Below are 27,065 nucleotides of genomic sequence, written 5' to 3'. Positions count from 1 at the left end.
CAGCACTCACTGCTCCAGCTCCTGTCCCCACAGCACTCTGTCCCTAGCTCTCTCATGTAAAGAAAACGCCATACCACAATTTACTCACCCTCTATAGTTTGAATGCCTGTCTTACCTCTGTTTTACTAAAGCCTATAATAGGGTCTGTAACAATGTCAATGCTAAATAAGTGTTTGCATTAATAAATTTAAAAAATACTCTGAAGACAAAAGGGAAAATTTTTATTGGTCATTCCACTGGAATTCTATAATCATTATAGAGAAACTATGGTGTTGCACATCTAAAAAAGGTAATGAACTTTTTAAAAGCTTGCAGGATTGAGCAGGGAAAGGACGTGTCACTTCAGCTTCCCAAATTACTTTGGAAGTCTAAGAGGAAGACATAACCCAAGCAATATGGCTTAGCAGTAAAGTTCTCAACCCCTAGAGAACAAGGTCCTTGGTTTGGTTTCCTGCTTTGTCACTTACTAGCTGGATAATCTGGGGGAAATTATTTAATGCTTTAAAGCCTTATTTTCCTCATCTATAAAATGGGAATAACAAGCCCATCGTCAGAGTGGTTGTGAGGAACAAGATAATCATGTAAAGCCTTGAACATGGTAAGTAGTAGGCACGCAATAAGTACTAGCTATTACTATTCCTTTTAAAATAAGAAAACATAAAATGGATTCTCAAAATCCAGTAAATGGGAAAACCCAAAATACAACATTAAGCATCAAATAAAGCATAAAAGGGATCTCTCTTGGCCAGGTATACAGTTTCTGACCTTTTCTGTTGTTTGCAAATGATTTCCTTTGAGTTTGGAACAAACTGTCTTAGCATGATCTCCGTGAATCTTCAACCCTCCGTGGTAGATGCTGTTGCCCCACTTTATAGAGGAGCAAAGTGAGGCTCAGTTGTAGCCCAATGTCACCCAGTAAGTCAAGCAGAAGAGCCAGGGTCACATTCAGGTAGCCCTGACTCCTGTTCTTTCTCCCATACCCCAGTCTCGGAGAGCCTCACTACCCCGGAGAAAAGCCGCTGCACACTCAACCCTGCCATCTTGCTCTGCCGTGCCGTCAACAGTGGCTCTTCTGAAACCCTGGAGGAGCGGGGTTGTTCCTATTTGAAATGGCAAGACCTCCTGGCTCACTTCTCCAGGCTGTAAGCAGATTAAGCGCCATTAATGAGTTAGTAACTATCTAGTTCTACAGAGGATGGAGGGCATCTTATAATGAGAGAAAAGAAAGCAGGACAACTGAAATAGAGATAAAAGATCCACAAATTATTTTGTGTCTGAGGAAGAAGGATTTGTTTCTCAGTGTAGAAACGTGAATGTTTTTAATCTAATGACCTTGATACCCACCAAGATTCCCGCCTGAAGTGTTTGCTCCTTCAAAAAGATGAGGTCCATCCCTCCTTCAACATGTTTCCGCCTCCCTCTCCGCCTCCTCGTGGCCGCATCATCTCTTCTGAGGTTTCCATTGACAATCTGTCCGGTCACAGGATGGATCAGGCCAGCTTGCAGAATCCCAGACAAGTCCATGCCAAGGGCTCCCTGAAGTGAACTGATAGCCCCAATCTTAGGGGTGCTGGTGCTCACTGGGAAAGGGGATGTGGCTCCTGGGGACCCCTCTGATGAGCAGGAGAGGTCCATAGCTGACTCCCCATGCCAGCCATTGAGGATGATAGGGGTGTGCCCATGGGTGGCAGAGAACTGCTCCAGGCCCCGAGCCTTTGCATCTCTCTCCACCTCAAACTCATAGGGGCGCCTGTGCTTTTGTTCATCCTTTGTGAATACTGGAGCTAAGAAGCTCTCCTGTGAACACACAAACAGCAAGAGAGGTCTGAATGCCACACAAGTGGCTGCATGCCAGCTCTTTCTCCAGGCCTGATTTCCCTAGGCCTCATATTACTTCCAATCATCTTTTTAGGAGTTCTTCTAACTCGGGCCTCCTCAAACCTGAACAGCTTGTGAAAATGCAGATTCTACTTCAGTGGGTCTGAGGTAGAGCCTGAGAGTCTGCTTTTTAAACAGATTTCCAGGTGTTGCTAAAGTTGCTAGTCCATGAACTACATTTGGTATTGCAAGATGATAACTCAGGAATGCTCAACTTCAGCTGTGCATCAGAATCATCTGGGAAGTTTAAAACAACCCAGTACCCAGGACACACTCCGGACTGATTAAATCAGAATCATTAGCTTGTCAAGGTCCCCAGCTGACTGCAATGTGCAATTGAGCATGAGAACCAGCATGTTAATAATGTATCTCAAAACTCATCACCCCCACCAAAACGCTCACTCCTGCCTTGATTTCCCTAATTTCTATCAACTTCCATTGTTGGCTCAGTTCTCTAAGGGTCAACCACACTGTTCCATTCATGCTTCCCTTTCCTTATATATTTATTGGTCATGGAGTCATCTTTGTCAGTTCCCCCCATCTTTGTATCCACTCTGAACCAACTGGGGTCTAGAACTTCTCTTTATCAGTTTCCTGCTTGGCCCTCCTAGCCAAGCCGTATACCACTCTAGGTGAGCTGCAAACCTCTGCTTTCATCATGCCTTCTCCTGCTCCAATACTTTTACTAGCTCTCCACTACATACAGGATAAAGTCTAAATTCCCCAATCAACACTAATGGCTTGGCAAAACAAACCCCTATCCACTCGGTAAACACCTGCTGAATGAATGAACTCAACTGAGACGTGGAACATGCCCACCATTCTCTGTTTTGTGGTCACTCCATTCTTGCCGGCTCACCTTCTGAATCTGGGCCGCCAATGCTGCGCCGTTGCTGAAGCTGTGTTCTGCTGCTTCCGGCTCTGAGAGGCTGGTTCGAGAACCAACACTGCTGGTTAACACTGGGGTGGGCAGTGTGTCTGAGGGCTCATACTGCTGGCTGGAGGGCCACTTCCCCTTTAACACCACGTGGCAGATATTATCTAGGCGGTTAATTATCACGCGGTCCTAGAAAAAAGGATAAAGCTCTGATGAATAAGGATCACAAAATCCTTTGAGATCAAAGGTCAAGCTTTTCACCAGAAGGAGTCGATAAGAAAAGAGCACACTCAAACATACTCACTTTATAAGCCTTAAAATAAAAATCATAGTCTGGACAATACAAAGAAAGCCATGGCACTATAAATATGAGGAAAATCTGACACCTTCATCTTACAGTCGAATTAGTTAAGTGCATGTATCTTTAATGTTCAAATGCTACATAACTAATACCTTTTAAAGGTATTAAACATTTCTGAGTTTGTTGTTCAGAACTATTTCTAAAAGGTTTAAAAACAATTCAAAGCTGAGAATGGTTTTGGGGCGGGGTGGGAAATGCAAGCTCTGGGATACCTTTGGCCACTCAGAGAAGGAATAGAGAGTTTTCTCCTGTAGCAGCTGAGCAATAGTGGGAGCTCGAGCCTCCTGTAGCTCATCCCCAATGTCTCCTGTGATGCCCGATGTTGAACTCTTGCTCTCCTCTTCAGAGTACTTCCCTAGATAATCTGGGAAGAGGTTAAAAAATTACTCAGACACTTAATTGTTGTAGTGAGATAATAGTGATCTGAGAGATTAGGCTATCCTGATCTTTTCCTTTCTCTTTTTAAATTAGCTTATTCTGTGCTAATTTAGTTTAAATGGAATATTAATTATGATATCTTCTATTTCTAGGAGAACTGTATCAGCTAAGCCATAAAAGCAAATCCTGCTCTGGGGCTCCCAAGGCAAGTTCTCTAGTGAGCATCTGCATCCACATCCCAACACAAGAAAAGAGAAAGGAAATTTTTCTTGTGTATCCAAGAGTGAAAGGGGATGACTAATCACAAAGAGGCTTCTCACTCAGTGTAGTGGTCAAGGGAAAGCTGAATATTCCAATACTTTGAGATCTTTGAAGGGACAGTCTATGAAATGGAACAGCAGGAGGGTGATTAATATGAGAAAGGGTGAAAGTCATGAAGCTTACAACAAAGGTCAGACAGACCTGATTCATGTAAAAGATGCCAAGAAACTCAGAACATTTCAATTACCTCACTCATGGAAAGAAATGGACATGCAACTTATTCTTTCAAGCTTCAGTAATGGTGAAAGTTTATCATCAACGTGAGTAGATCTTCAAAGATCCACTTACAGGAAATGAACAGACAATGGCAAAACACCTAAGGCAGGAAAAGTTGTTGACCTCTTTCTTGGTTCAATGACAAGGAGCATCCATCCTTTGAAATGTGGGTATTTCATTTTCGAATGTGCAACAAGTTTCCTAGGGAACTGTAGCGACCTGACCATGAAAAACAGGGCCTTGCTAGGCCTGGTGGACTCAGGATAAGTCAGACAGACACGGCCCAGGCCCTCAAGGTTCCTACGGCCCTATGAGGGAATACAGCCAGGAAAGCAGTGACAGTAAAAGAGCAACTAAAATTACAAGCTGTGATAAGTGCTATCAAGGGAAAGAAACCAAGTGCCATGATAGGGAACAACAAGGGAGAACCTACTCAAGTAGGTTGTTAGAGAGTCTCTCGGAGGAGGGAAGTCCCATGAAGATGAGGCAGCAACGGGGAAGGGTATTGTGGACGTGCTGAGGAACTAAGTGAGGGCCAGGTGAAAAGTACAAAGATGAGGCTAGAGGGGTGGAAATCATCTAGAACATGCTGAGTCCTGTAGGCCAGGATAGAGAATTTGGATTTTATTCTAGATTCAATGGGGGACCACCACTGAAAGGTTTTAAGCAGAGGAGTTGAATTTAAGTTTTTTTTAAAAAAGCGAAATCCTGTGGGAGTGAAAATCTGGAAAAAGCCAGGAGACCTGGGCCGTGACAGGTGTATCAGTTAATTACTGCTCCTTCAGGACTGTAGATTTCTAGTCTCGAAAGCAGAGCTAACCTTCTCTGCCTTACCTGTCCCACACCTCGTATGTGTGGAGGATCCCTTCCAAGGTTTTCAGAAGCACTTTTAAAACCATCAGTGAAAGGGACTCCCACCCACACGTGCACACGATGCTCACCAAAGCTTATTGAGGTCACTGCTTCCTCTACTCTGACTTAGCAAGGCTGACGCTGCCATCAAAGGATACCAGTTAAGGAACATAATTTCTCCTCTAAACTGTACCTTGTACTCACTTGACTGCCTGGGTTTCCAAGGACCGATAATTTGATTTTTACCCACAACAGGGTTCAAAAAGCAATGTGGGTTTTATAATTCAACACATGGCAGCAATGCTTTGTGGCCTGCCGTGAGGAGAATCAGGCATAGTTGCAGACTGGTTCCTTCTGGGTTGGCTGAGGTTACAATTCTATCAAACTACTTTCAATTTGGCGTCTCGGTTTTTATCTCAGCTAGTGTGTAAATTTTAATTTGGGTTCAGAACTCTTCCCAAGAGTTCTGAATAAAACCAAGGAGTTTAAAAAGAAAAAGCTAGATAACTTGAGGCTGGGTGCAGCGGTTCACGTCTATAATCCCAGCACTCTGGGAGGCTGAGGCAAGTAGATTGCTTGAAGCCAGAAGTTCAAAACCAGCCTGGCCAACATGGTGAAACCCTATCTGTATTAAAAATACAAAAATTAGTTGGATGTGGTGGCACACATCTGTAATCCCAGCTTGGGATGTTGAACCCAGGAGGCAGAGGTTGCAGTGAGCTGAGATTGTGCCACTGCACTCCAGCCTAGGTGACAGAGCAAGACTGTCTCAAAAAAAAAAAAAAAAAGCTAGATAACTTGGGGGACTTAGCTTAGCTCCTTTCTTTCCCTCTTTAACATAAAATCAGTGCCCCAGAAAGGGTTGATGTGTCTGTCTACACGCCTCAGCATCACAGTGGACCAGGCATGAAGGGAGTTGTTTTCGGTTTTTTGTTCACTCTAATAGGCCTTCTTGGATCTGAAAAAAATTAAAACTACGGCTAACAATCATTTGTTGCTGTTGTTCCTCACGATCCCTAATCACTGTATGTCTATTCTTGCAAAGCCCATAGAATCTCAGGGTCACCTAGATTCTTAACATTTTGAAATTCCTTCTAGCTTGAACCCTTATCTAAGATCTCCCTATTTAAAAGGATCAAATCTATTTTCTTTATTGCTGTAAACTTTTTATTTCTTTTGAGTTACTGAAAGGAATCTAAACCAAATGCACTGACCTTAAGTCACACAGTTTTGACAATGACATGAACAAATGGCTTTTTTGCCCACCTTAACAAAGATCAAATTTATTTGTATTTTTGTTCAGTTCCTGAAAAATTAACTGCCCCCATATTAAACTGCAAGTTCCTAACATCCCAAGGCTGTTCCACTTTAGCCAGTTTGAAGCACCTTATCTAGGGGAAGAACAAACTATTTCCCCTTAACACCATACATAGCATCTATTGAATGAAAACACACAAGCCCCTGCCCAAATTACATGGGTGAGGCAGCCAAAGTGCTATGATTGTCTATGATCTTCTTCAATTTTCTACAACATGACCACAGTTACTAAGCTATTTGAATTTTCAGTCCAAGGCCTACGACCTTTGGTGAGGGCAGGCAGGTCTGTTTCAGAAGCTGTAAAAATATGAAGCACTCTCTCCCCCAAAATCCAACCCCCCGTCATGTGTGAACTAGTTTATCCAAAATACGACAAGATCCTACATACTGTACCTTGACTATGGCAGTTTCCATCTCTATCATACTCATCTTTATTCTCAAAATCCATGTCTTCTGCTTTGAGCTCACTTCCTTCGAGAGGATATGTGGGGAAAACTTTTTGCCCCTCTGCACTTTCTTTCCAAGGTTCTTTTAAAAGCTCATGCTTCACTTTAAACGGCTCTGATGGAACAGCAGTGGGTTCACCCTCCATGGCGATAGTATTGGTTTTGCTTTTGAACAGATCTGGGATATAAGCCTTGGGTTTCTCGATTTCAAATTCATCATTCTCAAGGCCATGCATCCACCTCTCCATGTGGTTGCAGTGGCATTGACAGGCTGCTGGAGGCGGGAAAGCCCTCTGTAGTCCAGGAGTCTGGTTTGCCACCTCTAAGCTTCCTTTCTTGGTTTCATCTGCATGGAAGCCTTGGTTCTTTTCCCTTGAGATGTCAATAGTGGGCTCTGTGAGATGCAATACCTCCGGCCTTTCCCCCATGCCTACTGCCATGGCTAAGTTTTCCTCCTCATTTTCCTCCTCTTCCTCCTCCTCATCACTATGGTTCTGACTCAAAATCAATTTACTTTCTAAGCTTTTGTTTTCCAATAAATCAATTAATTGCTGATCTGATGACAGGTTTCTTTTGGAGTCACAGACACTAAGACTGCACATATCTACAAACCCACTTTCATTTCCTGGATTCAAGGAAGGGGAAGCTAAACACTTGGCTTCCAGCTGGCTGATGCTTTCGGGTCTCTGTCCTGCCTCACTGAAGCAGAGGTCCTCTTCCTTTGAAATAGACATCAACAAATGTTTTCCATTTTTGATGTTTGCTTGAGCTACTCCTCCTGCTTCTAAGCTACCCATAAAAGTGGGGCCGGAAGCTATTTCTGCCTCATGGCCACGAGGCTGGCAGTTCCCATCTTTGCTTATTGAGATGGTAATAACATCTTTTCTACACTCTGTATTGGTACTTGGGCTCTCCCGAAAAGAGCCTGGTTCTTGGCTGAGCACCTTCTTACCATACATCATGCTCTCTAAGGACTCAGGCAGCAGGCTTTCATCATGGCTGATGGAAATGACATCCTGAACTTTAGAAATAAAGTTTTCACAAGTCACATCAGGCAGGCTGAGATGATCATCTCTGCTTTCTACTTTCACTAGATTCTCAGGTTCATTTTCAAGGGACTCTGAAGTCCTACTCATTTGAGTATATGTAAGAGATTCATATAATTTGGAGTTGGTCTGGTAAAGACAACAGAGATTTCCTGGTGCCTGGGTGTCGGATCTTTTATGCTGGGCATAGTTTCTATAGGCATCCAGGAAGGACAGCTGGGGGTCGTTCATGATGTAACAGTCAGTGCGGTTCAGCCCATGTTTGGCAGTGCCGATGAGCAGGTCTCGATCATGCTTCCCACACTCCCACCAGACTGGGAGGTAGAGGCTGGGCCTGCACAGCTGGAGGCGTTCATGCAGCTGAGGGCACTTAAGCACTTGCTCTCGAACTTTGCGTAACAGTTCAATGCGGTACAGAGTTCTTGCAGCACGTTCCTCAGTGATGGGTTCAACGTAGATGGTGGTATCTGGGGGACCTGGAGAGAAAGGAAAATAAAGCCTATCACTTAAGGTGGCCTCAGACACTTCCGCCCACCTGAGCCCCTGCATCTCTGGCTGTGGAGTTTAGCTCTCTGGCTCCTCAGCATGGCAGCTGTAGGTGTGTGGGCCCTTGCTAAAACAGGAAACTGAAAAAGAATGGAAGGACAGACCCAAGGGGTGTGAAAGAACTCCAGTTCTGAAAATAGTATCAGTTTCCTTTAAATAAGCATGTACTAGGCCAGGCATAGTATAGTAGTAGTTCATGCCTATAATCCCAGCACTTTGAGAGGCAGAGGCTAAGAGGATCGCTTGAGGCCAGGAGTTCAAGACCAGCCCGGACAACAAAGTGACACCCCCTGTCAAGTCTACAAAAAATAAAAAAAATTATCTGGGCATGGTACCATGTGCCCATAGTCTGGCTGTTTGGAAGGCTGAGGCAAGAGGATCTGGGAGATCAGGAGTTTGAGGCTACAGTGAGCTGTGATCACGCCACTGTACTCTACACTAGGTTCTTTATACATGTTACTTAGTTCTCATGAAAATCCCACCATATCATCATCATGCCTGTCCTGTTTCAAGGATAAGGAAATTGGCTCAGATAAACTACCTTGCTCCAGGTGACAGAACCAGGATTTAAATCCAGGTTTTGTCAGTGTGACTCCAAGGTCCACATCTTTCCAATATATTCAGCTCCTTGGCTTGGATGACACCACTTTAGCCCTGCCACATAGGAGGCAAAGGCTGGGACATCTTGTGCGTGCTGCCATCAGCCCTGAACCCACACTGAGTAGGTTCAATGTTTGCTTTAGCTTTCCTAAAATATTGTCCCATGGTCCAGAGGAACTCCATCTACAAATACGAGGCTAAAGGGAGGCGTTGCAAGTGTCAACCAGGAAGACATTTTTCAAAAGGGTTCTCTATTGGATCAAGGGATATTTAAACGACAGCCACTTACTTTCTATAGTTACAAGTCGACATATGAGGAAAGACTTAAAGTTATTAAGATTTAATCTAAGGAAGGTGCAAGATTCAGAGTAGGATAAATCTGAACATGACTTAAAAAAAAACCCTTATACTTTGGAGAAAGCGGTTAATAGTCTCTCAATATTTGTGACGTTTTAAGCTGAATTTCAACTTTCACTGAAGTTACATCATTTTGGGAGAGACATTTTATTTTATGAGGTGGATCCAATTAGAAGTTTATGAATTTCTAAAAGCCCACTCATCTTTACCTGAATTCCTCATGTAGACTCTAGTTTTAATAGGTATACCTAAAGTAATTCTGCAATTTGAAAATCAGAATGTTCTTTCCTTGTATCATCTGACAATATACTGATAGTTTTCTCACCGCCATCTTTCCATGTGGGTAGACGACAGACATTCCGGCACATGGCCACGAAACTATAAAAATACTGTTCCAGGCTCTCATCTGACTTCTTGTCCAAACGGGAAATGATGCGGAACTGTGTCCAGTCAAAGGTTTTCTTTTCTTGATCGTAAACAACACCAAAGGAAGACACTGTTCTATAGAAGTCTGCTTGTTCTCTCCTAGTCCACCTTGAGATTTAATCAGAAAGGAAGAGTGAGCTGTTTCTTCTTTTTGAAAGCCAATAACTGCTTATTGAGAGCCTACTATGAAAGCCCATAAAGTCAAGAAAGGAGGCAGAGCTGGTTTGTCTCTTTTGTTATTTTTATTTAAGTTAAACTGGGCTGAGAGGCTTATAATGAAAACAGCCTATTATCCTACTCCCAAAGAGGTAATCACTTCCAAATCTTTCAGCTCTTTCTTCTGGTATTTACCTCCCTATGTCTAAACCAAGTATACACTTGCTATCTCTTGATTCATCAATTTTAGGAATCACCTAGTTAAATTCTGCCTGTAGAAGACGAATATTTTAAAAATACTATATATACTTAAATATCTAGCCTTGTTTTTTTTTTTTTTTTTTTTTTTAACCTGTATGGCAATATAGAAGCAGAGAATCCTGGAGGGATCTTCCAGACCATTAAATTAAATTCAACCTCTCATCTTACTGGTGTCCCAAAGGGAAGTGACTACTTCAGTGACACAACCCCTGCCTCCCCACCTCATACTGCTTTTCTTTGTGGTTTTATGTATGTAGGTTGTCCATGACAATTATTTTCTCTGGGACACAAAAGTCCTCTAGTCTTTATATCCCATACGAGTAAGTCAATGACTTAAGGGAGGTGGATAATTATATACCACATAGCCTTTATGTGGGGCTCCTGGGCAGGGTGCTCTCCAATCCAGAGGGAGTCTACCTAGGCATGGGGGTAACAGGGTGAGGGGTCAGAGAAAGAATGAGAAACAGAGAAGAAGTGGCTTTGGTTCTTCTCTTTAGAGATGTGTAAGAAGGAAGAAATATATTCCCTGAAGTATCAAATTTCATAAGTCAGGAGTACAGAGAAGAAACTGAATTTGTTATGCAGTCTTCTTTTAATTCACGGGATGTTTCATCAGAAGGATAGAGAGATATGACTCAAGGAATTGCAGCTTCGTTGATACCTTCTGGTGGCACCATTCCTAGCCTATGCTGGCCTTCTGTAAGCCTTTTAGAGCTTAATTCTCAGATGGGCAAGTAACTGCTGGTAATTTATTCCTTCCTTTTGGGCTTGCATTTTATGGTATTTATTGCCCTGGAAGGCTTGATAAGGATTTAGCTATAAGACAGCTTCAATGTTCCCTTTGTTACTAAAAGAATTAGGGGGTCTGAAAGGGTCTGACACATTCCACTGTGGTGTTTCTAAACCACATCCCCAGACACTGGGGTTTAATTTAGGGAAGAGTGTCAAGTTAGTTAGAAAATCACAAAAATCTGGAAACTGTAAAGACAGGGTAGGGTGTTCCTAGACCTCATCAGACTCCCGTCACCATGACACCATCACAACTGAAGGCTGAAGGTAATGAATTCTGGAGATAACCTAACTTCACAAGACGACAGAAATATACTCGCCCTCCAAGCTACCAGCTTCACCTTTTGAAAACGTTACCCAGTGGGTGGCTGAGCATGCCCCTTTGGCCACTGGCTTTTACCTCTTTTGGGCTTCCTTGTTGATGAGGTCCATTTCTGAGGTTCTCCTGAACACCTCTTCCTGAACCCAGTATCCTTGGCTACCTGGTCCCAGAATTTCAGGCCGGCACAGTTCCTTGCGGTTGCAGCGCTGGTAAACAGTGACCAGACGTCTGAGACGAGCTGTGAGGGCGGATGAAACTGGCCAGGGCGATTTGTCTGGGTCGGAGCCATCCTGGGCTTCAAACATCAGTGAGGATATTAGTATTTACAAACAGAACTAAAACAGGAATGACTGTCTTTTGGTTTTGTTTAAATAAAAACAAAGCTGACTCAATAACTTACTCAAAGTAGTTACTGTTTTAATAATTGGCCCAGGAGCTAGGCATGGCTGGAAGGGCTGCAATTTTGCCTTAGATACAGCTTATGTTGTGGTCAATTCTGTTATCTCTCAAACACAGACGTACCTTTTGTGGTGGGAGAAGTGATCTGAGGACTTTGCTCTAAAGCACAGGAATGAGCAGACCCTTTGTTGCCTGGGCTTTCCAATTACCAAAGCTCCTGTCATGTCTGAATTCAGAAAATTCAAAAACCAAACCAAACTAAACCAACCCCCCCAATCTTTCTTTAAGAAAAGAAAATCAATGTCATCACAATTCCTTTTTACCTCTCAGACCCTATTCTAACTTAAGATACTAACATTTACTTCACTTTCAAATTTTAATGCCAGGTAGAGGAAGCTAGAGCCATGTTAAAGCTCCATGTGTGACTCCAGGGGAGTTTGATGAAGGTCAACTTATTTTGCTTTTTAAAAGAGCCTCCTTAAAAAACTACATGTTAATTATATATAAACTCCATGATAACTAACAAAGTAGGACCTTACTTTCCTATGCCTTCAGAAGGACATAGTCTCACCTGCCCGGCTGTCATCCTTCTTTTCGCCAAAAATGCCATCACCTCCATCACTGGAACTCTCCTAGGGATAAATAAAGCCATCCGATCAGCAAAACTACAGCTTAGAAGAAACCAGCTCAGAAAGTCTTGATATGGAAAAAGTAAGCATCACGCATAAGAGATGTCCCCTGCCCACGAACAACTCAGACCAAGGTAGGACCTGATAAAGCTTACTTCTGTACAATCTTAAAAGAGTCAGAAAGCAGTTTATTTAAAATAAGTTTTTTCTTTTTTTTTCCTTTTCCTGGAACCATGTGGAATGCTTCTGCCTGTAAAAAAATCAGCCTGAGCAATGATGAACTGGCACACTCTCTGGCAATTACATTTTACAAGTACTATTTTAGTTGCGAATTTAAATATTTGCCTTACCATCATCACTTGCAATTTAATACTGTCATTTCATTTCATAAAGGTTGTGCCTGCATTTCTGTTCTTTTGCTGTGAAAAAGTGTCATGTTCGTGTTCATTATGGTTAACTTACTTCACAGCAACAGACACTATTTTCATAAAACACTACTGCTCCAGACATGAAACCTGATGGCGCAAAACCCCAGGAATTTAAAATTAAAATCATGACTTGAGCTCTAAGTGAATCTGGAGTAATATCACAAGCACTGAGCTTGCCCAGTCGGTGTATGTGTCAAACTGCTTTAATGGATTCCTTCACAAACCCTTCTTGGTTTCAGGAATGGAACTTTAAAAACTCCTTATATATATAATTCAGGTGGGAATTTGAGGGGTAAGACAAGTGATTGTACTATTTTTCAACTGGACTCTAATTTCAACACTAAAACATTATATTTTGACTAGCATCTTTTGACCTGAATGACAGTACAGAACAACCTCAGGATTCAAGACTTTCCTATTTTAGAGCACAGGGTCAGAGAGAAGGGTCAGCAAACTGCGGCCTGCAGACTTTCTGTGTGGCCCTCAAGCTAAGAATGGTTCTTACATTTTTAAAGAGTGAAAAAAAGGGAAGGATATGCAACAGAAGCCACATATGGCCTTCTAGCCCAAGGTATTTACTCTCTGGTCCTTTACTTGCTACATCCTGGAATACACAACACGGTAGACCAGTAACCTAGCATGGTAGGAATGCAGACACCCACGACTGCCAACAGTGAAAATTCAAAAGGCTCTCTTTGGGCCCCTGATACCACGCAAAGAATAGGAGCCCATTTTCTGAATGAATTTCTCTCTTACACAGAACAGTGATAATAGCTAATATTACTGAGAACTATGTGTTAAGCATTGCATAAAACCTTTTACATGGCTCATTTCATTTAGTTATCAGCACTGTCTCATGAGATAGAAACCATTACTATGCTCATTTTACTGATGGAGAAAACAAGTCCTGGAAAAGTTCAGTCACTTGCCCAAGGTCACACATCTGGAAAGTGGCAGAGCTGGGATTCAAATACAGGTAATCTGATTTGAGAACCAACACCTTCAACTGTCAAGCTGTCTAAAAAAGGACAAGAAAGTCTTAGATGAAAATTTGTTCTGGAGAGTGAAAACGTATTTATAACAGAAGTGGGGAACACTAGCTAATCTCCTTTGCCTGGGCCAGAATTGTCTCCTGTTATCTAACGTTAATGAAGAGTGAAAACCCAGGGCTGATCTACTGTACCATTTTGACGTGGCAGTTAAATATACCATCTTATACTACTCTTTAGGCAGTTAAAAAACAACCTACTATGCCTTATATAATTTCCTGCCAGAGAGAACCTTTTAAATATCCCCATGGTATCTGTGAAGATTCTTTGAATGCTGAAATGTATAAGTGTAGTACTTCCAGCTGAGAAATGTTCTACAGTCTGCACAACACGGGTGGCAGGCCCCGGAGTTGCCATGTTCCTTCTTGCCATGTAGTGGTGGCTGACATGGGCATCATCATACCCAAGTCCATGAGAGTGGGCTCCCAGCTTGGTGTGAGGCAGGCACACAGCAAATGCTAGCTTCCCTTCCAGTCCACCTAGTAGTTTCTGTTGGTACAGTTAGTTTTGTTTTTTTTTTTTTTTTTTTTTTGAGACGGAGTCTCGCGCTGTTACCCAGGCTGGAGTGCACTGGCGTGATCTTGGCTCACTGCAAGCTCCGCCTCCCGGGTTCACGCCATTCTCCTGCCTCGGCCTCCCGAGTAGCTGGTACTACAGGCGCCCGCCACAGTGCCTGGCTAATTTTTTGTATTTTTAGTAGAGACGGGGTTTCACCGTGATTTTGATCTCCTGACCTTGTGATCCACCTGCCTCGGCCTCCCAAAGTGCTGGGATTACAGGCGTGAGCCACCGCGCCCAGCTGTTGGTACAGTTAGTAAACAGGAACAGTTTTAGGCACAACTCTCAAGTAAGGAAAGCTTTTAGTATTCATAGTGTTTCTCTGTTCCTGTATTCTCTTGAAGGTACTTCCTCTGTCTAGAAATGACAGAATGAAGAGGACCTAGTTTGTTAGTAGCTCAAGTGAAAAAGATGTCAGACTTTTAGTTAATAACCAGTTTAATGTGAGTGTGTGAGGTGCTGTAGCAGGGACAGTCCTGAGCATGCAGAGGCCCTGCATCTGAACTATGTAGTCTAATATTTGCTACCTCAATTTCTGCTTACATGAATCAACTTGAAAGAAATGTTCATCTTCGAAGAGGTATGAATCAATCATCTCAGAGTGAAGGGCTCCAGAGTGCTGACAAGAATGTCAACAACACAGCACACTGATTGGTTACAATGTGCAATTTCTCCATCTTGAGGACACACGTGGTTTGGAGTCCCATGATCCACGGCTCTCTGGCCTCGGGCAAGTTGTTTTGAGCTCTCTCAAGCTCATTTCTTCTTTTGCAAAATGGAGAATGGCATAATCTTCAGGTGGAAAGCAGATAAACCTCAAATGCCATTAACACAATATTCGAGGATTTTATTATGGAAAGATTGCAGAATATAGAAAAAGAAGAGGGCAGGGAAGATACCGCTCTTATGTCCCCTGGCTGTATGACTTTTTTGCAGCTGATTAAAACTTAGCTCCCTCAGCCGGGCGCAGTGGCTCATGCCTGTAATCCCAGTGCTTTTGGAGGCCAAGGTGGGTCGATCCCATGAGGTCAGGAACTCGAGACCAGCCCGACCAACATGGTGAAACCCTGTCTCTATTAAAAATACCAAATTAGCTGGGTGTGGCAGCGCACACCTGTAATCCCAGCTACTTGGGAGGCTGAGGCAGGAGAATCGCTTGAATCCAGGAGGCAGAGGTTGCAGTGAGCCTAGATTGCGCTGTTGCACTGCAGCCTGGGCAACAGGAGCGAAACTCCATCTCAAAGAACAACAACAACAACAACAACAACAACAACAACAACAACAACAAAAACCTGAGCTCCCTCATCTCCACAATGGGCATAAGAATAATGCCTAACAGACTGGGAAGTGTGCTTTGTAAGTGTGAAAGTATACACAAATACTAGTATTTGAGTACACAGAACCCTCAAACTCCTAACTCACAAGAAGAGGGTGCTTGTTCAGTTCCTCATTAAAGTTTTCGTACAATGGAATTTGGCCATTTTAGGCATAATTTTCCTGCAAGCTCTTGGCCACGACCTCATCCTTTTACGCACTGACCTCATGGTTCAGAGAGCACCTGAGATGTCACAGCCACCTATGGTAGGAACTGTGGCACAGCACGGACATGCATGCTTTTGACAGCATAATTACAATAATGAAAATTGTGCCGTTACTTATTGCTTTCTGTTAAAAGACGTGTTATTCTCCCCACATACTGGCTGTGATAGAAAAAGACTTTGTTTACAATTCCAGGCTCCAGACCATTCCAACCCAAATATACTTTTAGACTAACTGCTTTAGAAGGTTTCTGTAGGTTCATTGAATCTGGCTGCACGTTGACATCTGTAATGATTTGCCAATCAAAAGTGCTATTGGTATTAAAACAGAGGGTGGGGGAAGCTGTAACTTATATCATTTCAAATCTCCCTTCAAATTCTAACATTCTATGACTCTCTGAATGCCACATTTTAAGAGGACGACAACCACTGTGGGCTCTGGAAGGTGCTGGAATAGCAAGGGCTCTGGAGATGATATGATATAGAGGAACTAGAGCTATTTCACCTGAAAAGAAATTTAAAGATATTAAGGTCATGAGCTGGTCTCAGGCAATTTAAAATTCTATCAGAGAGGGGAAAAACAACAGTACTATAAAGAAAGCTAGATGGAACCCATGGAACCAGATGGGAGGCAGATTTCTGGTGTGGTAAAAAGAAGTATCATCCAACAATAAAATAGACTCCCTTAGAAGGTGGCATGTTCCTCTTGTTTTCCCCATGAACTCCCGGGAGTCCCTCGTCGACCTGAACAGCCCCCTGACAGCCCTGCTGAAGAGGGAACGCCACACTGAGACCACTCAGGCATGTGCCAGGGCTCCTTGTAATGCTAAGACTCCACCAATCTGCTAAATGGCTCCCTTTCTATGCCCAGGTCTGTTTAATTCAGAGGAACTGCTCTGATGAACAATGCTTTGGGCTTCTTTAACTCTGCCTGAGGACAGAACTGGAAGAAAGAAACACCCAAACAGTGTCTTCAGTGCAGGAGGTAGGGAGCAAGAGTGAAGCAGGGTGGGCAGCAGGTCTGGCTCAGATGCTGGCCATCCCTCTATGTGTGTGGTTTTAGCATGCGGACTAGAAGTCAAGGTGAATCCGTTTATAGTCTGTCCGCCTCAGAATCTGGGGAAACCCACTCCCTATTTCATCTGCTTTTGATGATATTCTATACCCCAGGTTTTAAGGATGTGAAGAGCAAAAGAAATCATAAACGTGTTAATTTTGTAAATGAATACAAAAGTACTTCCAGAGTTTAACCCTAATATATAAGAGAACTTAAGTTAATTTTATGGATTCTGCCATGGCCCTCCAGTGTCCTCCTAAGCACGTCCAGTTTAACGTCAGTGGCTTTCAGAGGCTGGCCTCTTCATATGAGCTGCTGCTGGGAGGAAGGGGCATAAACGCACACCTGAAATACTCTCTACTGTCTGGACTACGAAAAGAATACTTGACTACAACAAAGAATGCCGGCATATCTAGAGAATTACAAGTCTTAGCTCTGTCATCTAGTGGTTGTGAGAATTTGGTCAAGTCCTTTAACTTTCAGGGAGGGCCTAAAGTTTTCTCAGCCCTCAAATGAAGACAGGGTGAGGTGAGGATCAGCTTAAACAAATGGAGTAACTGGTTTGAAAAGAGTCAAGTTCCATATGAGAATAAGGTATTACGTTCATTTCTTTGGTACTTGAGTTGTTTCTACAGGGAAAACACACCCCAAATTACACATAAAAGAAATAATATAAACTAGGGACTGAAATGGCAGAACATGATTTTTTTTTTTTTTTTTTTTTTTGAGACAGGGTCTAGCTCTGTCACTCAGGCTGGAGTGCAGTGGCTCAATCTTGGCTCACTGCAACCTCTGCCTCAGCCTCCTGGGTAGCTGGGAATACAGGCGCATGCCACCACGCCTGGCTAATTTTTTATATTTTTAGTAGAGACAGGGTTTCACCGTGTTGGTCAGGCTGGTCTCGAACTTCTGATCTCGTGATCGGCCCGCCTCAGCCTCCCAAAGGCTGGCATTACAGGTGTGAGCCACTGTGCCCGGCCCAGAACATGGATTTGAATTGTCAAGACAAGAACCTAACTTCCTTCATGTTACCGGGATCTGAAGCTTCATGCTGATTTGCTTCAATCCACTGTTTCTCAAAGCTTGAGGACACAGGGAAACACATCTTTGAAAAATTACTATTATCTATTTTAAGAAAGAGATGCCATTGTTACTGTTACAGGGGTCAGAGCTGATGGAGGCCAAAGTAAGTAAATACAACATTCTGCAAGCTAGAATCAACAGAAGAGAATGGAAAATAATGGATAATTTTTGGGTAGTGATCAGGAGAAGAAGAGGGAGGACCCTCGCAGGGGAGTCACTTGGGGACAATGCTACAGTAACTTCTGGGATCCAGAATCCATAACATTCTAACATTTGCTCTATTACTCGATGCTAGAGAAAACTTGGTCACATGGTGCTGGGGCCCAGGTAAGGTTTCAGTCTGCTTTCGCAAAATCTCAGAAACTCATTTTAAAAATGCAACACAGACTGCCGCTTCTGGGATGCATTTCCCTATTCTTTAAGTACAACCCTCTAGATATTAAATTTGAAACAAGCGTAAGAAAACTCTGAAAGGTGAAAAAAAGAAAGGACAAAATAGAGACCTCAGGACCCAAGGAATGACATGATGAAAAAAACCCTGTTTTTTTTTTTGGAAATGGTAAAGGAGGCAGACAAAAAAGGCCCTCAGAAAAAAATTCCGGATGCAGTGGCTCACACCTGTAATCCTAGCACTTTTGGAGGTTGAGGCGGGTGGATCACCTGAGGTCAGGAATTTGAGACCAGCCTGGTCAACATGGTGAAACCCCGTCTCTACTGAAAATACAAAAAAATTAGCTGGGCATGGTGGCACATGCCTGTAGTCCCAGCTACTTGGGAGGGTGAGGCAGGAGAATCACTTGAAGCTGGGAGGCAGAAACTGTAGGGAGCCAAGATCATGCCATTGCACTCCAGTCTGGGCAACAAGAGTAAAACTCCATCTCAAAAGAAAAAAAAAGAAGCAAGCCTGCTTCCTGCTTTCTCTAGTTAAGGACTAGGAAGAGGCAGGTTAGCAGGTTAGGAACACAGAAAATATTAAGACAATAACTGTTATACCCCAGCCTAACAAGGCAGAAGAAACTGTGTCTCAACTCTACCCAATGGCACCAATAGCAAAGTGGGAGCTTAGACTTCTACTTTTTCCAGGTGGTTGGTAATAGGGTACCCCATTCCGTTGCTGGGGTGGTATCAGAAAAAAGCTAAGCAGGAAGTCAGGACTTTCAACCTTGACAGGTAGTAATGAGGTTCCCTATCCCTACCCATGGTGGAGCTAAACTTCCATCCCTGCTCAAAGAAATGAGAAACATCCCCTTTAGGGGTTAATGGGAACAGACTGGGAACATGAATTTTTGCTTCCACCTCCCAGAAACAAGGTGCCCCCCATCTCCACACCTCTGTTCCCCTGCCAAGACAGATGCTGAAAAAGAATGTTTAAATAAGATCCAGAGTCCCACAATATAATGTCCAAAATGTCCAGGTTCCAATAAAAAAATCACAAACCAAGAACCAAGAAGAAATCAAACTGAATGAAAAAAAGACAAAAGAGGCCAATGCTGAGAGGAAAGATCTTAGAATGATCTGATGTAAGAATTTAACACAGTCATCAGTGAGCCATTCTGAACACGCTTGCCACAAATGAAAAAAACAGAAAGTTTCAGCAAAGAAACAAAGATCCAAATAATCTTTGGATTCAAAGGGAAATTTTAGGTTTGAAAAGTACAATAAACTGGAACAAAAACCAAAACAAAAAATGAAAACCCAAAACCCTCAACAGAAGGCTCAACAGCAGAATGGAGGAGGAAAAGAATCAGTGACCTCAAAGACAGAAAAATGGAAAGTACCCAATGTGAATAACAGAAAAAAAATGAACAGAGCCTTAGAGACCCACGGGTCTATAACAAAATATCTAATCTTCATTTTATTGGTATCCCAGAAGGCAAGGAGAAAGAGGACAGGGCAGAAGAAATACCTGAAGAAATCATGGCTGAAAACGCTTCACATGTAGCAAAAGACAGATATCAGATTTAAGAAGATGAGTGAATTCCAAATAGGGTAAACTCACAGAAATCCATAAACACATAAAATCATAAACTTCTGAAAACTAAAGTCCAAGAAAAAATCCTGAAGGCATCAAGAGAGAAAAGACACATTACCAATAGGGGAAAAGAGCTTGAATGACAAATTTCTCATCAGAAACCATGGAGGCCAGAAGGAAGCAGCAGAACATTAAAAGCTGAAAGAAAAGAACTATCAACCCAGAATCCTCCATTTGGTGAAAATATCCTTGGGGAATAAAGGGGACATTAAGACATTCTCAGATGAGAAAAACGAAGGATATTAAGACATTCTCAGATGAAGAAAAACTAAGAGAACTGTCTGACAGTTCTCTAGTCTACCTTAAAAGAACAGCTAAAGAGATTTCTCTAAACAGAAAGAAAACAATAAAAGAAGGAACCTTGGAACACCAGGAAGAAAAAGAACACAGTAAAAAAATATGGGTAAATATAGCATACTTTCCTTCTCCTCTTGAGTTTTCTAAGCGATGTTTGACAGTTGAGGCAAAAATTTTACCATTATCTGATAAGAAATGGTTAAGACAACTATATCACAAATGGGAGAGGATAAAGGAACAAAAATGGAAGGTTTCTACACTTCACTTAAGCTGATAAAATGATAGTAGACTGTGATACATTACATATAAATATACGAAACACCTAGAAGCATTAAAAAGCTAAAAAATACAGATAAATCGAATAAAATCATACAAAATGCTCATGTAAACCAGAGGAAGGCAGGAAAAATAAAAAATCAGGGAAAACAAAGACAATAAAATGACAGGCTTAAGCTTTAATGTATCAATAATTACATTAAGTGTAAATGGTCTGAATAATACTGACTAGAAGACAGAGACTGGCAGAGCATATTAAAGATTATGATCTACTCGTATGCTATCTATAGGAAACTTACTTCAAATACAATAAAGTCAGGTTGAAAGTAAAAGAATAAAAAAGTTATATTTATGCACACATTAATCAAGGGAAAGTAGCCATATTAATTTATCAGATAAAGTACACTTCAGAGCAAAGAAAATTACCACAGACAAGAGAGAGACACTATATATAATGATAACAGGGTCAATTTGCCAAGAACATGTAATTCTCTCTATATATTTTTTTGAGACAGAATCTCGCTCTGTTGCCCAGGCTGGAGTGCAGTGGCACGATCATGGCTCGCTGCAACCTCTGCCTTCCAGGTTCAAGTGGTTCTCATGCCTCAGCCTCCTAAGTAGCTGGGATTACAGGCATGCGCCACCATGCCTGGCTAATTTTGTACTTTTTGTAGAGATGGGGTTTCACCATGTTGGTCAGGCTGGTCTCAAACCCCTGGCCTTAAGCGATCTGCCTTCTTTGGCCTCCCAAAGTGCAGGGACTACAGGCATGAGTCACCGTGCCCGGTAAGAACATATAATTCTAAATGTGTATGCACCAACCAGAGCTGCAAAATATATGAGCAAAAACTGATAGAACTGAAAGGAGAAATAAATAAATCCACAATTATAGTTGGAGGCTTCAATATTCCTCTCTCAACAACTGATGAAACAACTAGACAGATAATCAGTAAGGATACAGAAAAACTCAACAACATCATTGACCAATAGGACCTAGTCAACATTTATGAAATGCTGCATCCAACGACACCAAAATGCATATTCTTTTCAAGTGCCCATGGAACGTATACCAAGATATACCATAACCTGGGCCATAAAACAAACTTAAGAAATTTAAAACAACTGGAATCATATAGAATGTGTTCTCTGATTATAATAGAATCAAACTAGAGATCAGTAACAGCAAGTTAATGGGGAAATCTCCAAACACTTGGACACTAAATAACAAACACCTAAATGATTCATGGAACAAGGGAAATTTTAAAAAATACATTAAACTGAATGCAAGTGAAAATACAATGCAAAATTAATGAAACATAACTAAACCAAGGCTGAGGGAAATTTATAGCACTAAATGCATGTATTAGATAAGCAGAAAAGTTTCAAATCAATAATATAGAAACTCCCACCTCAAAAACTTAGAAAAGGGCTGGGCACAATGGCTCATGCCTGTAATTCCAGCACTTTGAGAGGCCGGAGAGGGAGGAATGCTTGAACCCAGGGGTTCCATACTAGCCTGGGCAACACAGCAAGACCCTGTCTCTACAAAAAATAGAAAAATAGAAAAAATTAGCTAGGTGTGGTGGTAGGGACCTGTGGTCCCTACTACTTGGGAGGCTGAGCTGCGGGCATCACTTGAGCCTGAGAGGTCGAGGCTTTAGTGAGCTATGACTGCATCACCACACTCCAGTCTAGGTGAAAGAGTGAGACCCTAAGTAAAAAAAAAAAAAAAAAAAAAAAAGTAAATAAAGAGGTATATAGTAAGATTCAGTACTGTAAAAACTCAACGAAGATGCCAATTCTCCCCAAAGTGATATAAAGGTTTAAAGCAATGCCTATCAAAATCCCAGCAACAGTTTCTGTGGATAGGATTATCCTAAAATTTATATGGAAAGTCAAAGGAACAAGAAAAGCAAAAACAATTTTGAAAAAGAAGAAAAAAGTGGGAGGTATCAATCTATCAAATTTTAAACCTTATGGTATTACGGAACTCAAGATTATGTGCTACTGGCAGAGGAAAAGACAAATAGATAAATGGAAAACAGCGGAGAACTCAGAAATAGAACCCACAAATACGCCAAACTGATTTTTCATTTTTTTAAAAAAATTTTTCGTAGGGACAAGGTCTCACCATGTTGTCCAGGCTAGTCTTGAACTCCTGGGCTCAAGGGATCCTCCCTAAAAAGACACACTTACAGGGTGGGAGAAAATACTTGCAAAGTACATATCTGACAAAAGCCTAGTATCTAGAATATATAAAGAACTCTAGGAAATCAACACTAAAACAATGAAATTAGAATACAGGCAAGGGACATAAACATTTCACTGAAAAGGATATACAGATGGCGATTAAACACATAAAAGATGTTCAACATTATTTAGCCATCAGAGAAATGCAAATTAAAATCACAACAAGATATTATACACACCTACCAGAATGGCTCAAGTAAATAATAGTGACCACACCAAATGCCGGTGAGGATGGAGAATACAGAGAAAGTAGATCTCTCATGCATTGTTAGTGGCAGTGTAAAATGGTACAGCCACTCTGGAAAACAATTTGGCAATTTTTTAAAAAACAAAACATGTAACTATCATATGACCCAGCAATTACACTCCTGGGCATTTATCCCAGAGAAATGAAAATGTATATTCACACAAAAATCTATATGCAAATGTTTACAGTGGACTTAATAGTCAAAAACTGGAAACAACCCAGATGTCCTTCAATGGATGAATGGTTGAACAAACCGTGGTTCCTTCAAACCACTGAATACTACTCAGCAGTGAAAAGGAAATGAACTGTTGATACAGAAAACCACCTTGATGAATCCCAGGGAATTATTCTGCGTGAAAAAGCCAATCCCCAAAGTTTACATACTGTATGATTCCATTTATAGAACATTCTTAAAATGACAAAATCACAAAAAATAGAGAACAGATGAGTGGTTGCCAGGAATTTAAAGAGGGGTGAAGGCAGAAGGAAGAGGATATGGTTATAAGACAGCAACAGGATGAATCTTTGTGGTCATGGAAATGTCCTGTATCTTGACTCTATCTATATTGGTATCCTGATTGTGATACTGTACTACAATATTGCAAGATGCCACTATGAGGGGAAACTGGATAAAAGGTATATGTGATTTCTGTATTATATTTTGTGACTGCTTCTGAAATATATAGTTATCTCAAAATAAAAAGTTTAATTAGAATAAAAATGCAATTGCAGTCTGTATATTTTAAGTTTTTATAATAAAATGTTGAGGAAAATGCAATGTAACTGTAGCAATGCAATCAACTTCCCCCAGATCACTACCAAGATAGGAATTTCTTTCTTAATATGAAAGACAGTGTAGACAACCAATACTGCACATTTGACTCACTGTTTGTTTCTGGAGGCCATCTACTTTGTCCTCAGCATTGTCTTCTTTGTCTGTGTTGCCTCTAAATAAAAGTAAAAAAAGGCATCACATACTACCTAGGTCCCTCTTATCCACAGTTTCAGTTACCCTGGTCAACCACAGTCCAAAAATACTAAGATATTTTTGGGGAGAGACAGGGCAAGAGAGAGAGATCACATTTACATAACTTCTATTACGGTATATTGTTATAATTGTTCTATTATTATTGTTGTTAATCCCTTACTGTCCCTAATTTATAAATTAATCTTTATCATAGGTATGTTTATATAGGAGAAAACACAGTTTATACAGGGTTTGGTACTATCTGAAATTTCGGGTATCCCCCATGAATAAAGGAGGACTTCCGAGTCAGCCCTCTGTATCCACGGAGGATTGGTTCTCGGATCCTCAGGGATACCAATATCGGCAGATGATCAAGTCCCTTGGTTGGCCCTCTGTGTCTGAGAGTTCTGCATCCACAGACAAGGAGGGCTGACAATAGATCCCTTCTACCGCAGGCATTCCAAGTCAGTTTTTCCCTCTCTTGTGGGAGAACTCAAGAGACACTGAGAATGAAAGAAACTATCACCAAACAGTCACCACTTCTACAGGCAAGGACCTTTATTCAACTGAGACTACAGCATGAGGCTCATGTCTACTCAGGCAAGTTCAGAAAAAGGTAATTCCTGCCCATCAAGAGTCATCTGAACAAGTGACTCTGATAAAAGAACACACTCTAGAAACTGAAGGCTGTGCACATCAAATGAGGCCTAATGTTGCAACTCCCTGGTCACAGTAGGACGAATCTTGCCACAGAATCACATTTGGCAAAAATCACTCCTTGGCTTGGAAGGAAGCTCTGTTGTCACTGGTTAACACGGACATTTTCCCCTTGTTACCATCAGACCCTTGACTCTAGCTCAGCTGCCTAATGTCTTCTCTTTTGTAAGCTTAACTACTGCTGATGCCTACCTGTTTTTCATGATTCTTTTAAAAACTGACTTTGAGGGTGGGTGCAGTGGCTCACGCCTGTAATCTCAGCCCTTTGGGAGGCTGAGGTGGGCGGATCACCTGAGGTCAGGAGTTCGAGACCAGCCTGGCCAACATGGTGAAACTCCGTCTCTACTAAAAATATAACAGCTCGCCAGGTGTGGTGGTGGGTGCCTGTAATCCCAGCTACTCAGAAGGCTGAGGCAGGAGAATTGCTTGAAACCGTGAGGCGGAGGCTGCAATGAACCGAGATCATGCCACTGCATTTCAGCCTGGGTGAAAGAGTGAGACCTCATCTCAAAAAACAAACAAAACAAAACAAAACAAAAAACCACACAAACAAAAAAACCCCCCAAAAAACTGACTTTGATATATTCCTGTCCCAAATATTCTTGTCCTTGCTGCTCAAGTCCTAGAGGCAAGATAAGCTCCTGGCTTTACTGCTTAACCGTAGAAAGAAAAGCCAACCCACAAAAAATAGCCTTTATGCCACATTCAGGCACCCATCCAGGGAGTGTTTTCCCTGAATCACTGAACGTAACATGAGAATCACCAGTCATACAGGTCTTTGTTAACATCTCCCAGAATGCATCTCTGTTATCTGTCCTCAAGAAACATGCTGGGGCAGCTGAAGTGATTATCAGGGGTTAAGGACAGATGGAAAATGCACTGCATACTTTTCTTGACCTGAGCAAATAGTTAGGGGCTCCTGGCAGTGCCACAGTCCTGGGCAACGCAAAGCAGTATCTGCTACTTTTGGGGAGAAACTAAGAGATAAATGCTATGTTTTGGCCAGGCGTGGCGTCTCACGCCTGTAATCCCAGCACTTTGGGAGGTCGAGGTGGGCGGATCACGAGGTCAGGAGTTTAAAACCAGCCTGGCCAACATGGCGAAACCCCGTCTCTACTAAAAATACAAAAATCAGCTGGGCATGGTGGCGCGTGCCTGTAGTTCCAGCTACTGAGGAGGCTGAGGCAGGAGGATTGCTTGAACGCAGAAGGCGGAGGTCGCAGTGAGCCAAGATTGTGTCACTGCACTCTTGCTTAGGCGACAAAGCAAGACTCCATCTCAAAAAAAAAAAAAGCTATGTTTTCAAAAACAGATATAATTTGAAGAACTACAATTTTTAGCTATTTAGTTTTCCTATGTATTTATGTCAAGAGTAAATAAAAATCAGTCAAAGGAGATGCTTTCTATACTTTTTTGCACAGAATCCATGGACAAGCTGAAATGCCATGGCCGTCAAGGAGCGGCCCCTAAATCCATCTTGCTCAGGGACTATGCAATCCTTAGACAATACTGGAATTTCAGCTGAGGAACTAGTTCAAAGTCAGGAAGGCTGTGCTTGTGTCTGTTCTTAGCTTTCTGCCAGACATGGGAGGTCTGAATTCTTTCACAGGAATCCTCTGACCAGACAAGGGATGGGCATGGTTAAAAAGCTGGGCAGGCTTTTAGAAAGGTGGGCAGCCTGGGGAACTCATGAGGAACAGGAACCGGTATTTGGTTCAAATTATGAAAAACAGCGGCAGTGTGGCAAGGTGTAGGGAGATGCCAGACACTGAGGAAGAGATACAAAGTGTGCTGGGTATATGAGGAAGGGGTCACAGATCAGTGGTATGGCACGTCACATCAGGGCTGGCCCACGTGGCTTCTCACCTTTCAGGAATGTCTGAAGTCCCATCCGTAACACCCTGTTCTGCAGAAAGGGACTTCTCATCGGGCATCCCAACTTTCTCCAGGAAGCAAAGTGCTGGGTCTGCTCGCATGGCATTGTACCTTTCATAACCTGATCAAGAGTGGTGAGAAATGCCCGAAGTCACGTTAGAACTCACAATATTTGCTTTGGGCACTAGTCTTTTTGTTTTCCTTATTTAGTAAAGAACAAAACAAACACACCAAAAAAACTTACTTAAGATTAATGAGATCCTATAAGACTAACAGGGAAAGATCCTGGTGCTAAAGTGGACACCTTTGAGTAGTGTTTGACCAATAAACAATGGCTTACAGAAATACTCAGTGTCCACGAAAAGATGCAACTGTACAGATACAATTCTGTTTGCTGCTTCCTGTGAGTTGGTTTTGCAACTTCTTCCCCCATTCTCAACACTGGATACCTTGTTATGTCCTTAGTGGGCCTTGTTTTCTTATAGCTCACTTTTATCCCATGTGTTGGAAAGGG

At 42.0% G+C, this 27,065-nt stretch overlaps 1 protein-coding gene across 3 annotated transcripts in view; it reads right to left on the bottom strand.

The window, feature by feature from the left end:
• CHD6 (chromodomain helicase DNA binding protein 6) overlaps positions 1-27,065 on the bottom strand; it is a 208,636-nt gene that overhangs the window by 11,542 nt on the left and 170,029 nt on the right. For all 3 annotated transcript variants that reach the window (XM_008017154.3, XM_008017167.3, XM_073006519.1), the window contains 9 exons: positions 26,543-26,672; positions 23,879-23,939; positions 12,120-12,180; positions 11,228-11,444; positions 9,521-9,729; positions 6,594-8,168; positions 3,329-3,480; positions 2,738-2,944; positions 1,345-1,797 (listed from right to left, as the gene is read on the bottom strand). In XM_008017154.3, the coding sequence (XP_008015345.3) occupies positions 1,345-1,797; positions 2,738-2,944; positions 3,329-3,480; positions 6,594-8,168; positions 9,521-9,729; positions 11,228-11,444; positions 12,120-12,180; positions 23,879-23,939; positions 26,543-26,672 (3,065 nt within the window). The remainder of the gene's footprint in view (positions 1-1,344; positions 1,798-2,737; positions 2,945-3,328; positions 3,481-6,593; positions 8,169-9,520; positions 9,730-11,227; positions 11,445-12,119; positions 12,181-23,878; positions 23,940-26,542; positions 26,673-27,065) is intronic.

This window comes from Chlorocebus sabaeus, chromosome 2 (assembly GCF_047675955.1).
Source record: "Chlorocebus sabaeus isolate Y175 chromosome 2, mChlSab1.0.hap1, whole genome shotgun sequence".
NCBI classification, from domain to species: Eukaryota; Metazoa; Chordata; class Mammalia; order Primates; family Cercopithecidae; genus Chlorocebus; species Chlorocebus sabaeus.
The sequence above is the reverse complement of the archived record's forward strand: the minus strand, read 5'-3'. Positions and strand labels throughout refer to the sequence as shown.